This window comes from Xyrauchen texanus, chromosome 29 (genome assembly GCF_025860055.1).
Source record: "Xyrauchen texanus isolate HMW12.3.18 chromosome 29, RBS_HiC_50CHRs, whole genome shotgun sequence".
NCBI classification, from domain to species: Eukaryota; Metazoa; Chordata; class Actinopteri; order Cypriniformes; family Catostomidae; genus Xyrauchen; species Xyrauchen texanus.
In genome coordinates, this window is record NC_068304.1 from 1,555,158 (window position 1) to 1,569,273 (window position 14,116).

Here is a 14,116-nt window from a genome sequence, read left to right on the forward strand (position 1 = left end):
CCATCGCCCCAACACAATGCTAATGAAATATGCAACAAGCTTAAAATGTTCCAATTTATTGAACAGTAGTAACAAGTAACAAGTAGTGTCAGTAACAAGTTGTATCTAAATCCAAACTAACTATTTACATGAAATAACAGCAAGTTCAAAAATAGAGAAAATAAAAGTGCAGCTGTGTCAACATTTGTATCAAGATAAAAAAAAATTAGAAAAGAAATACAAGTGCTACTTTGCAATCTGTTAAAAAAAAGAAAAAAAGAGAAATCCATTTGGCAAGAAAGTATTTAAAGAATTCATTTTCCCTGCATTAGTGGCTGCAATGAGCTTGTTTTGCATTGCACAGTTTCTCAAAGCAGGGTTGCAGGCTTGATACTGCCACTCTCAAGTCATGCTCAATGTTCAGTTGAGATCTGTACTTAGTTTTCAGTGAAGCAACAGCTGAAAAGCCCATCTCACAGAGATATGATGTGGCAAAGGGAAGAAGAATGCACACAGCTCTCTGCCCGATGAGTGGATACTCCCTCTCCACTCCAAACCAGAATTCACTAGGAGTCTGAGCTTTAAACCTGAGCCTCAGGGTGGAGTCAGATGTCATCTCAATAAACTGGTCCTCCTCAGCAGACCGAAAATCAGCAGGTGCTGCAGACAGAATATAAATAAATAGGCTTACTTTATTTGTCATTGCATAATAAACACAAAGAAATCTGTTTGACAACAATCCATTCCAGTTAGTAAGTAGCATACAACATAAATAAAATGCATGTATAACATGAGTATAATATTCAATAAAATGTTAAAATACCAACCTGCTGCATTGAATGGATCCATAACCCAGGCATACTGATCACTGTTGTTCGGGAAGTATTTTTGAAACAATTCTCTCAGGGAAGAGATATGCTGTTTAATACATGGGATCACTGTGGTGGCTCCAGAATCAGTGGTTTCAGCAACTTCACTCAGGTTTTCAAAGACATCTATGTTTTGCTGATCGAGGCGCCTGCCCCATACCTCAAGCTTTCGGGTGAATGCAGTAATTTTGTCTGCCAGGTGAGGTAGGTGCTTGTCTTTGCCTTGAAGCTGAAGATTTAATTCATTCAGCTTGCCAAACACATCGCTGAGGTAGGCCAGTTTAAACAGAAATTGTTCATCACTGATCTTGCTTGCAGCCTCATACATGCGCTCCTCCTCCAAGAACATCCGGATCTCTGTCCTGAGCTCAAAGACGCGTGACAGCACTTTGCCCCGGGAGAGCCACCTTGCTTCACTGTGAAACAGCACAGATGTGTGATCAGCTCCCATTTCCTCACAAAGTGCGGAGAACAGTCGCGCTTTCAGGGGTCGGGTTTTGATAAAATTGACAACGCTAATAACTTCTGTCAAAACTTCATTTAGTTCAGGGCTGAGCTGCCTTGACGCGAGCGCTTCCCTGTGAATGATGCAGTGCGTCCAGTGCGCATCTGGCGCAACCCTCTTTATTAGTGCCTGCAGCCCGTTTCTTGACCCTGCTATGGTCTGCGCGCCATCAGAGCAAAAGCCCACACAGTTTTCCCATTTAAGGCCATGTTCTTTGAGGTAACTGTCCATGATCTTAAACAGCTCATCAGACGTGGCTCTATTTTTTATGTATTTGCAAAACAGCAAATCCTCGCATAGTGACTCGCCATTCACAAAGCGGACGTACGAGATGAACAAGCAGTCTTTATTGCTGTCAGTAGCTTCGTCCACTTGTAATGCAAAACGACTGTCTTTTAATTTTTCTATAAGTTGTTCCTCAAGATCTCTTGCAATGTTGCATATACGTCTCGCAACTGTGTCGTTTGACAGGGGGACAGCTTTTAATTTTGCTGCGCTTGTCTCGTCAAGCATAATTGTCACCATGTCTAGAACAGTGGGAAGTATGAGCTGCTCTGCAATTGTGTGTAGTTTTTTGCATTGTGCAATTCTGTATGCCACTAGATATGAAGCCTTCTGTGCTTTTCTGTTTACTGATGCAGCTTTTACCATGCAAGTCTCCTGTTGACGGTATTCTGCCAGTTTTCTTTGAAAGAAATCAAGTGGCTTATTGACTTGACTGGGGTGTGTGGTCTCTAGATGTCGTCTTAATTTGTTGGGTCTCATACTGTCCGCTGCTAGCGGTTTAAGAACAGAACACACATCGGTCTCTCCTCAGCCCCCACCACCGCTGCCGTGAATCCAAAAGCAAGATACCCTTCATCATATTTTCTTTTTGGTTGGCTTTTTGGTTGATTAGGCCCGTCTGGTTTGTGTCTCTCTGCTGGCTCTGGCTCGACAACTTTTGAGGTCCGTGTCACAAATTTATCCATGTTGTATTATTGCGTTATTGCCCACACTAGCCTGATACTCACAGTAGCGCGGGAAGGAGTGTGCTGCGGTTGCTTCAGCCACCCTCGTAATAGCATCAGCACCCCCTGGTGGGGGGCTGTGGACTAACATCATTTTGTACTTAAAAACGTGAAATATATATATTTTTTAAATAGACATAACATACTGTGTTTGAAATTGGATTAAAATTATGGGCAGTGTAGCTATAAGATAAACTAATGATTCATTTTTCTAATATTCCTTTGTTCCGATCAGAGCATGTGAGCGGAGCGCGCATTTCTGAATATTCCGCTCTGCTCGCTCATTCCGCTCAGGGTCGCGCGCTCAACCCAGAATGGCCTGCTGGTTCAAAAATATGTGAAATAAGGGCTGCCTCCAACTAAAGTTTTTTTCTAGTCGACTAGTAGTTGTTCATTTAAGCCATTAGTGGACAAATCGCCCCTTTATATTGATTTAATAACTTAAGTAGGCTATACAGGATACTGAGCGTTATATAGCCACACTCAAGCGCACGACCGCACGCATAAAGCTTGCCACAAAGAACCGGCAAAAGTAATGATTATGAATGTGAAACAAAAATAGCAAGGAGACATTTAATTGTTTATTAATAAACTGGTGTTTTATGTGTCACTGCAAAGATGAAGTTGACGATGCGGACTCGCCATGAACGAATAAAGACAGAAATGCATAAAAAGGAAAATTTTCCCCCGTTTGGCGCGCCCCACCTGTCACGTCTCTATTCCCCACCAGTGGGGCGCGCCCCACACTTTGAGAACCGCTGCTCTAAGGGCACTGTGAATTTTTCAGAAATCAAATGGCCCTAGGCCAAAGTGCTCTTTATGCACTGAACCTGTCAATTCTGGGACACATGGCAAGTCACATAGTCTTATCGTAGTATGGCCAGCCCCAGAATCTACCAAAAAGTTTATTAATGTCCCATTATCTAACATTTGATATCTAGGCATTTGTAAAAACCCTGAACTTTGTACATTCTCAAACATTCATCCGAAACATTATCACATAAATCTTCATCAGTCACACTGAAAGATTTGCAAGCATTGTCTTCATTGCAGAGAGCAGTATGTAATCAGTTTATGTGTGCGAGGGTAAAAAAAATTTTTCACTTCCCTGTTCTGTAGCAGCTGCCGATCACCCTGTGTCCGGCCCCCAACTTCGCTGCTCTCCTATCCTCCTCAGTCTGCCTTTTTCTTCTCCTGACAGTCTCACACAAGCCACAATTCCACTTCCGCTGGTTTCTGTAGACTTTCTTCTTTCTGTCGGTCCACTTCTGCTGTGGTTTCGATGTACTGACATTAGACCGTAGTCGCCAGCTGAAGATCCCTCTCTCCCTTCGCCTTGACTTTGTCTTTCTTTGTCAGCAGCTGTTCCTCTGCATGTACAGCATGTGCCAGGGTGGAGGTCAATCGCCCGCTCCATTCAATGTAACTTGCTTTCACTGCTTGTGAGATCTCAGGTCTCAGAAAAAAGTTAATTCAGGTCTCCTTCACTGTCAGAGTCGGGCGCTTGTGGTGCTTGTCTTCTGGGCGGAGAGCAGTCGAGGTCAGGGTTCAGTTTCAGGGCTTTCAGCTCTGCAACGGGATAGTGATGATTGTATGCTGGTGGCACCGGCGCAATTGTCCTTGTGTAGGGCCTTGCCCCACTGAAAATGGCAGCAGAGACAGCATAGCCCTTTGTTCTATGATCAAAGGTGAGACTTTGAACTCCATTTCCCAGAATGCATCGCAACCGGACGGAAGTCCCGCCCATGGACTCAATCTCAGACGTCATTGGTCAAAAGCGGCCGATGACGTCATCCTCTTAACAAAACCAGCGCGCACATTTAAGACGCTCTCTCTCTGCATCCAGCTTGACTGTTAACACCTACAGATTCGCTGCGCTCTAAAGAGACATATCTACACCAAGGAATCCCTCCTTCTGGACAAAGAAAGACCACGTTTTTCTAAACCTCACCATTTGGCCACGGTAGAGTAAGAGTAACTTAGCTTTGTTCCAGTCGTGTAGTGTACAACCGGTTCATTTCATCTTCACTGTTAAACAACAGTGAATGTATTAGGAAACGGAAAAGGCGACCAGCTTCCCTTCTCAATCGTTTTCCCACAACGTTGACTACCTCTCGCGTTGCTCGCGATCACCGGACCGAGAACCAACACAGAGACGCGTCTTTTCGCTGACGAGCGCGAGACCAAGGACCGTATCCAGATTGTTTCTCCTGACCGCTCAATGCAACAGGAATCCAACAGACAACCCTGCTGAAATCACACAGGATTTCACAAGTAAGGCTTGATATCTGGGCAGATTTAGTTTAGAAACTGTGACTTTTCTTATAAATCTAAATCATATATATTTGATTGCTGAATGTTTGATGTTTTTGTTTTCATTTGTATGTTAACTACGATCGCTGAACGTTTAATGTTTTGTTTACACTGTACATTTAACTACGATCGCTGATTGCTGTTTGGAGTTATGAGCTCGTCATTTTTGGAGAAATGTTTATTTATTGAGTGATCTGAATCAACGATTCAATCGCGCTGTTACCAGCGTGTCTCTGTAAAATTGCATGAACCCCTGTTTGTTCGTTCTCTCTCTCTCTCGCTCTCTCACACACTGAAATTCAAGGAGCGAGCAGCACCGCGGTTTATGTATGAATCAGGCTGGTGTTTTTCAAATTCTCCCGCCTGTTTCGTTCAGTTCCTTTGTGTGTCTGCTCATTACCACCGCACGTGGTATTAGCTCTGTTGTGCTGGATCTGATCCAGCCATCTTGCTTTCCCTACACCTTCACGTAATCGTTGGCTCCACCCTTTCCGGCCTAGCCCTCCATTTTCACTAGTTCCTCACGAGGAGTTTAGTACGCCATTTTGTGTCTTGGTTACCGACTCGAGACACACACACACACATACACTAGCATATAGCTCCACCATTTAGTTAGGATTTCCACCTTATGTTTTTGTGTTACATTCATTTAGTATTGGCAGTGTTCATTACTGTTTGATTATAATAAATCTTATTATATTATAATAAGTATTCCTGGTTTGCTTGTTTGAATATTGTGTTGAAGCCAGCCTCTGCCATGTCAAGAACTCCTACATTACTTCAGTATTGTTAAATTGTTGTTGTTGGAAGCCGACTGTAACCAGATTACTGTTGGGTTCATATGGCAACCATTTGACTAACTTCTTCCCCTTTTGATTATTTTGATTCTCAATCAAAATACTCAATCTACAGGGTAGACTTGATCAGTCACTTACTATCATTTTTCTCTTGTCAAAGAGTGGTGCCCCGAGGATAGAATTTAACAAATTAAATTCTATTATTTAATTTAATTATTAATGAATAATTAATAAACATAAAAATTTGTGAGCCCTACAGTTGCATGTGGGAAAACACAAACATACTTTTCAAAAAAAGAAATAAATAAAAATGTTCTGGTGTTCTGGTCACACATTTTATTTTTACATTCCACATTTTAAACCCTACATGCTAATTCTTTCTGCATTTGCTTTTGTTCTCTTCTATCTGCTTCCTTAAGGCAACCGCACACTGTCTGTTCACATTCTTTACACACATGCTGAACGCAGCCACAACAACTTTTTTGTGCCCCGCTGCCCTGTTCCACTGATTCTCCTATAGTTTTTTCCCCTCATTTGACAGAAAACCGGTGTATCAAATTTGGCAAGCTTGCTTTGAGATTTCCCCATACTGGCTGTTTCTGTTTCCCTGTGGATTTATCGTTCGACGCACGTCTTATAATCTGTCGGACGTCTCCAACAGATCTGATTTCTTAACCCAAGATCAGTTAAGGGTTGTTAATTACGGTTTGCTCAAAATCTTTCTCTGGAGGACGTTCCAGCGCTCAGTATTTCAGCTAACCTAATCAAACAATTTTTGCGAGAACTCGGTCTCTGTTAGAAAATCTCTTGACCTACTCAATTTTTGCGAGAACTCAGTCTCTGTTAGAAAACCTCTTGACCTACTCAATTTATGCGAAAACTCAGTCTCTATTTAGAAAACTTCTTGACCTGTCGTAGGTCTCAGTTTCTGGTCGAGAACTTGCACTCGCTCCACAGAACATAGGTCTCAGTTTCTGGTCGAGAACTTCTTGCACTCGGACCACACAAAAAACAGTCTCAGCCAATATGGTTCACTCACTTTTATACCAAAAGAAAATAATTTAGTCGTCCCTTACCAGAGATATTTGGGTTGCCACGGGTTTGTTTTCATTTGATTCCAGTGGAGTTTCTCCTGGCCCTGGTGCGGTCGGCCCCTCTCTCTTAAGCTTACGAGGTAGAGCTGGAACTTCTCAGTCCAGGTGGCCAAACACTGTCCGCAATCAGGTCCAGAAGGCACTTCCAAGGAATCCCACTATTCTGACACCAAATTGTTGTGGCAAAAAATTATTAACCAACCATTATCACTGCGTAAGAGACACTCTGACTCAAACAGTCTTTTAAAATATTTTATTCTTGCAAGAAGGACCCGGTCATTACACAGGAGTTAATCAGTGCCATGAGTGGGACCAAGAGGGGAGGGCTGACTTGTATTTTATACTCTTTTATCCCAAGGTTTCTCAACAAAAGCAGATCCTCCCCCTCTGCATCCCTCAGACACAGAGGCATTCCCTTGCAATGACTATTACTGTTCAATGAGTATCAAAATTTCTACAACATGTCCAAGCACCAAAGGTGCAGGAACCCTATTGTATTTGTTCCTATTTTCTTATTATTATTCGCATTATTATAAAAAAAAAGTTTCTGCCCTAAAAGTGTCTGGGCGTCAGAGACCAAATTCGTAGAGATTCCAAACTTGGCAGGATGGTTCCAAATCCCCCCACTACTCAGGCAAACAGACACATCCTTCAGAGACTAGTTGGCGCTATTGCAAACAAAACAAACAAAAAATTTGGGCCATAAGTCTTGAACCGTAAGGGCTAGAAACAAAATTCGCTTTCCTGCTATTTTGGATTGTTTAAAAAAAAATCTAAATTAAATTGCCCTTGGCCGTTTGCCCGATCAGAACCAAACCAGTGCAGAATGATTCGTAGTTGGCGTGTCCATTTTACTAAAATGGTTATGTTTTGAACGGGTTGAGATATTATCACCAAATTTGGTTAATGTATGTATGGGCTCATGGTGATGTCACAAAAAAAAATTTGCACACCGGTTTGCGCAAAATTGGAAAGAAACTGGCCACCAGGATGGTGTTTTACATGCATGTTAATTGTTGTATACACCCCTATTTTTCACAAAGAAACTATTTATTCATACCACACTGTAGATCTCCTCATTCTGAATAATTTTTGCCTCAAGTACCATTGGTTTGAAATAAAACAATCATTCAATACTTGAGATTATTTAAAAAACATTCTCAAACTAGTTGTAGGCCGTTAGCCAAATCGGAACCAAACCATTGAATCCCAATGTAAATGTTATCAAAGGAATTTTTTAATTTTCATCATCAAACGGTGTGCCAAAACGTAGTGGATGTGGCCACATTTATTAAAATGGTTATAACTTTTGAACAGATTGAGATATTATCACCAAATTAGAAATACTTATGTATGGGGTCATTCTGAGGATATACACAAAAAGTGAAAACATCTGATTCTTGTTGGCCCTATAATAAATACAAATTACTAATTGGCCTGTATCTTTTGAGTGAAAAATTCAAACTTAACAAAATGTAAAACAAAGTGACAAGTTAACATTCTGAGATAACATGCCAAATGTATACACGCTACTGTATGCATCCCCCCTATCCCCTTGCAAAATAAGAACAAAAAAGTAGGCTATATATGGGAAATATTGAGAGCCAAGGGTTTTAGACATACGATTTTTCATCATACAATAAATACAATGTCTTATCTCCTGCCCTTGTCTTTTGATTTTAAATAAAAATGTTATGTTTAGCTTGTCAGGACCAACTTGTTTGATGGCCTGTTTGTGTGAATTTTCAATAGAAACAACATGCTGTTACGCACAAGTTTATCAATAGTGGTTGCAATGTTTGCAATCTGTAAGACTGCTGGTGAACACTAAAGTTACATTTGGTACCTTTGCATCTCAATGTGGGCTCGTTGCACTACTATTTTTGACCAAAGATTTCCATTGGGAAAATGATTGGTGCTGTGATGTTTGAGAGGGCAGCAGTTTCTCTGCCCCACATGCTCGTATCTTGATCATACCAACTGTAACAGAGAGGCTAATCCTAGTTTACTGTACTGTTTCTAACATGTTGTCTGCATTCATTTGACTATTTTCTCTATGTAGGATTGTTGCAGTGTTGTATAGTTGCTTTATTATTTTTACAATTGTTATTATATGAGTAAAATAATTTCAACAATCAACATTTCATTATGTTCTCCTTAATCTGATTTATGTTGCCTTTTTATTTTTAAATAATTTCTAACATTAGCAATATTGTGAGATAACATTTAGAAAGGAGCTTAACTCTCTGGGGTCGACGGATCCGCTGCGCGTCCTGCTGGATATTTTCTTCGTCATAGCTGAAACAACTTCAAATACTCCGTCATTTTGGGGCATACAGATAAGTTTAAGACATCATTAGAGACTATAAATGGTCTACTTTTATTTGTGTACACTCACAATAACAACAAAACCTTGTGCTTTTGTCAAATAAAGAAAATAAAAAGGGTGAGCTTTCAGCAGTCTGTGTTCACGAGCATATATCTGAAACATGTCACAAAAATTAACTGAAACTCTGCGAATACTTATCATACAAACATGAAACATATGTCTAAAGAAAGCTTAATATTTCTACTTTTAAATAAAACAATTCAAATTTAAAACAAATATTCTCCTGCAATGTAATCTGTATGAAACAAAGCGCTATGTATTTTTTACAGGCTCAGCTCATTATAGGTAATGTGATCACACCCACCAGCTGAGATGATCAAGGGAAATGGTGCACACCCCCGACAGTGTTCAGAGGTTTGATGTAAACAATTAATTCATTTTACTGCGCGTTTGTAACGATACACAGGCGATGAAACTCCTGGATATTAAGGAAGAGTTAAAATTTTCCTCAGAAGAAGAGCAGGATTCCAATGAATGTTTGAATTTTGAGGAGAGACTTGATCCAGCTGAGGATACAATTTCGGACGAGTAAATCATGTAGTTTTCATTAGTTGACATGCTATTTTATATAAACATGTACATATTTTACTAGTGGGACTGTTTCTAGACTTGCCAGACAGGATTCAGAGTATTGACATTTTAAATATGTCCTAATAAGCAAGTTCCCTTTACAAAAAGCTTCACTACGAGGCTGCGCTGCTAAGCACTACGGGGAACAACCCTAGCTGTGAACCGAGCTGAATAATGTGTGCAACACGTCAATGAACATTGACCGGAATTTATAGCCTCGGCTGATGTAATCATTGGCACCTGCGGCCAGGCTATAAATGGAAACGTCACCAAACTTTCTTTCCTCTGTTAGGAGTTAGAATCAGTTAGGCAGTATGCAGTGAACGTTGTTCTCTTTTCTCTTCTATTTAGAATATATATATATATATATATATATCTAAAAAAAAGAAAGAGAAAAAAAAAGAGAGAATGACTGAAAGCCGCAAACGGTGCGTGTTCCCCTCTTCTCGCTCTATAGCTGAAGACGACACACATCAGTTTTTGCTGTTTGTTTGGGGGTAAGAGCACGCTGCTCTCGCATTGCAGCAGGGTGGGTGCGAGCACTGTGATTTGTTTTAACAGGCAGAGTGCGTCGTGCTCACCTCGCTTGCTTCCGGGAGTCAGCACTCACGAAAAAAAAAAAAGATTGTTCGTGGGGCTCTTACATGGATTTGGCTGAGGAGCAAGAGACGGGTTGATCCCTTTCTCTCACTCTCTCCCCAAACCCAGCTGGTCCTTCACATGATCTCGAAGTGCGTTCCAACGCTTCTTCGGATCATGAGGTGGATCGCGATTCTCTTCCCGCCTCCGAGCTTTCCGTCCTCGATAAAAAATCTACGGAGGAATTGCTCGATGTTGTTACTCGTGCGGTTGCCAGATTGGACTGGCCACGCGAAAAAGAGAACCCCAAACGCTCCTAATTAGGGGATAGATTTTATCTTCCAGTCTAAGAAAGGGAACACCTCATGGGTCCCTTCCCTTCTTTGATAACCTCCATGAAGACCTTTTCGCTCATGGAGAACCCCTAAAAAAAAAAAAATATATATATATATATATTTTCTTCCCGTGTTCACATACCCTCGACGTCATTATATTCGACTATCGTGGGTGCTGAGGCACGGGGGTATTCAGTGATGCCGCCGGTCGAAGAGACGCTTGCGGGCTATCTCTCGCCGGGCTCGGCATCGTCACTTAAGAAGCCCTCTCTCCCCTCAAAGCCTTGTAGGACAACCTACACTTTAGTGGGAAGGGCTTATCAAGCAGCAGGTCAGGCTGGTGCTGCTCTGCACACTATGCTGTTTTACAGGTGTACCAGGCTGACCTCCTGGACGACCTGAGTGTGGGTTCTGCGCTTGATGAGCAAGCCTCAGACCCGCCTCGGTCCTGACTGAAGGGAGGCTCAAAAGCAAAGCATGGCGAGTCGTGCTCCTCCTCCCAGGGATTGGGGACAGTCTCGCCGCCCTCGCCAGCCCCCGAAGCAAGACCTCAGGACTATAAATTCTAGTAAGAGAAAACCCTGACGGTCTTGCGCCTAGATTAGGGGTAGCTCCCTCGGGACGGGCGCGTGCTTCACTTCACCCCTCCCGGTACCCCCTCGAAGCCCCTCCATTCCTGTCACCTCTTGGTGTTTCGGGTTGCAGAGGCTTCCGTCAAAATTGGGTGTTTTCGCTGTTCCTGCATTTTATTCAGGACGCGAAACACTCGACAACCCCTCAACAGGAAGTGTTAAAATATAATACCCATCTCAGAGATCCTGGCAGCGTGGAAACTTCTGCCGGATATATTCTTTTCTGTGGGTCATATAAGGGCGCCAGGATTTAATTTACTCGCCGCTTTTCCGTGCTTCAACGGCGTGTACTCACTACCGTGAACCGGATTTCTTTTTATGTAAAAACAAAAAAAACTCAATCTCCTGGTTAAAGGGGCCATGGTATGTGTTCCCCTTCCAGAGAGAGAGTTAGGTTATTACACTAAATACTTCCTGTTTCCCATGGAGGGTGAGGGGTGGTGTCTGGCTTAGATCTTAAAGCTTGAACTACCCGTGGGTGTTCAAGTCCAAGATGATGCCTGTCAAGACGGTCGTGTCTCAAGCCCTACAACTCGTTTGGCTGGTCACCATAGATCTTATGACGCACTTCTATACTTCATTTAGAAGTTCTGCCACAACATGGAAAGTTCCTGAGGTTCACTTCCAGGGGCGAAGTCTTCCAGGGTCAGGTTCTTTCACTCAGCCTAGCCATTTTTACCCACACATTCACAATGCATGATGTAGCGCTGGCTCCTTGCGACTCCGGGGCATCTGCATTCTGAATTATGTAGACGACTGGCTGATCCTAGCGCAGTTCCAGGAACTGGCAGTTCAGCACAGGGACATCGTCTTAGCTCATCTGTTTATCTGGGGCTGAGGCTCAACACCAAGAAAAGCGTCCTCTCTCCCACTCAGAACACTGTCTATCGGGGCATCGCATGGAGTTCAATCACAATGCGGGCACAACTGTCTCCCGCTAGTATTGAGTCATTCAGATCACCCTGAGCAAAGTCAGGCTAGGTCAAGGTTGCACTGTTATCAGTATCAATGATTTCCAGGTCTCAGGGCAACCATGTCCACGGTGATCCCTCTGGACCTTCTGCTCATGAGACCATTTTTGTTGTTGCCAAAAGCCAGGGGATTTCTTCCAAGGGCCAAAACCCCTAGGCTAAAAAGGGTTACGCGCCTCAGGCTTCGTTCCCTTTCTATGTGGTTCAGACCCCAGTTTTCTGCCTTGGGTCCCACTCTTGGTGCGTCTTGTTGTCGCAGACTGCTAACGACAGACGCCTCCCTGAGGGGCGGGGTAGCGGCCTTAAGTGGTCGTCCAGCTTAAGGGGATAGAAGGGTCATCAGCTTGGTTGTCACAGTCACTGTCTCGGGTTGATGGCTGTATTTCTGGCCCTGAAATACCTCCTCCTGAGGCTGCGTCTGTCTTGGTGCGGGTGGACAATACAGCGGTAGCCTCTTACATAAATCATCAAGGAGACCCACGTTCTTGTCAGCTGTATTTCTGACACGTTGGATTCTCCTTAGGGCCCAGGGTAAGCTCCTGTCACTCAGGTCAGTTATATCCCTGGATGCCCGGTCCAGACAGAAAATACCAATGGGGGAGTTAAGAACTCCACCCTAAGGTAATAGTTGCTCAGAGTTCGCCAGCAAGGGTTTTTGCCTCTTACTGATAGCACCGCGCTGGCCGAACAGGGCTTGGTTCTTGGAGCTAATCTCTTCCCTCGACGGCTCGCCTTGGGCGATTCCGAACAGGAAGGATCTTCTATCTCAGGCACAGGGCAATATTTCATCCCTGCCCCGAATTGTGGAATCTTTCATGTTTGGACCCTAAGGGTACTCTCCTGAGGTTATCGAGACCTTTTTAAATGCTGGGCTTTTTCCACTTGGAACAAGTTTGGGTGAGATCTTAGGGCAGAAGAGGACCTCTTCGCCTCTATGAATAGCGCAATGTCTCCTCTACTTCTCCCTGAAATCCGCCAGCCCCCTTGGGTCTGGACGTTAAGACACATACATGACCCAGAATGCGTCTGTATGCATTTCTTTCCCCGGTTTCTCTGCTCCCGGGAGTCTTGGCGATGTTCACCAGCAAGGGTCTTGCCTCCTATTAATGGCGTTGCGCTGGCCGAACAGGATATGTTTCTCAGAACTAATTCCTCTCCTCGACGGCTCGCCTTGGGCGATTCCGAACAGGGAGGACCTTCTCATCCTTGGCCCGAATTGTGAAACCTTTCATGTCTGGCCCCTAAGGGTACCAAATGAGGTTCACAGGGTTTTCTCTTGAGATTATCGAGACCATTTCAAGTGCTAGGGCTCCCTCCACTTGGAACTGGTCTGGGTAGATTTTACAGGGCAGAAGAGGACCTCTTCGCCTCTGTTGATAGTGCAATGTCTCCTCTACTTCTCCCCGAGTTGCCCAGTCCCCCCCCCCCCCTCGGGAGGGGCTGATCGTAGTAACGCATACATAGCACAAATGCGCCTGCATGCGTTTCCTTCTACTAAAGTTCTTATTACAGAACCGTCTTACTGCCAGTTTGCTTCAGTTCTGGATTTTCTGTAGAAAAAACTGTCAGCGGACACTTGCCTCACCACTCCCAGGTTCTATGTGGGCACTGCTGTTTGCCACGGTTTGGTGGGCGGGGTGCCCTCAAAGAGGCATCCTCCTTATTGCCCGGGCCTATGAGGCGCGCGGTCAAGCTTCGCCAGTAGGTTTTAGGGCGCACTCTACCAGAGGGATCTCCTCCTCTAAAACCTTGGCTAGAGGTCTCCCTCTGCAGCAAGTTTGTGATGCGGCAGGTTGTCCTCTCCGCACACATTCATTGGACTTTTTTAGTTTGGATGTTCTGCACTCCGGACTCTTATGTCCTTGAGTCGACATCTCAGCTCATACCTGAACAAGTTTGTGATACGGCAGTCTGGTCCTCTCCGCTCACATTCATCAGTTTTTATGACAAGTTTGTGTTGCGATAGGGTTCTCCTCGCACACATTCATCGAACTTTATGGGTTAGATGCTTTGCTACTCCGGACTCTTATGTCCTTGAGTCGACATCTCAGCCCATGCCTGAACAAGTTTGTG

The 14,116-nt window shown here is 43.6% G+C and overlaps 1 protein-coding gene across 1 annotated transcript; it reads right to left on the reverse strand.

Moving 5' to 3' along the window:
- Window positions 1–307: 307 nt before the first annotated feature.
- On the reverse strand, window positions 308–1,878 carry LOC127622789 (zinc finger BED domain-containing protein 5-like). Its single transcript, XM_052096876.1, has 2 exons — window positions 807–1,878; window positions 308–639 (listed from the first exon to the last, which is right to left on the reverse strand). The coding sequence occupies exons 1-2, from the start codon at window positions 1,876–1,878 to the stop codon at window positions 308–310; spliced, it is 1,404 nt and encodes a 467-aa protein (XP_051952836.1).
- Window positions 1,879–14,116: the final 12,238 nt, after the last annotated feature.

Coding starts and splice junctions, on each gene's coding strand:
- LOC127622789 (XM_052096876.1), bottom strand. CDS start 1,878: ATGGTGACAATTATGCTTGACGAGACAAGCGCAGCAAAATTAAAAGCT. Junction 640..806: donor GGATCCATTCAATGCAGCAG/GTTGGTATTTTA, acceptor TTCTGTCTGCAG/CACCTGCTGATTTTCGGTCT.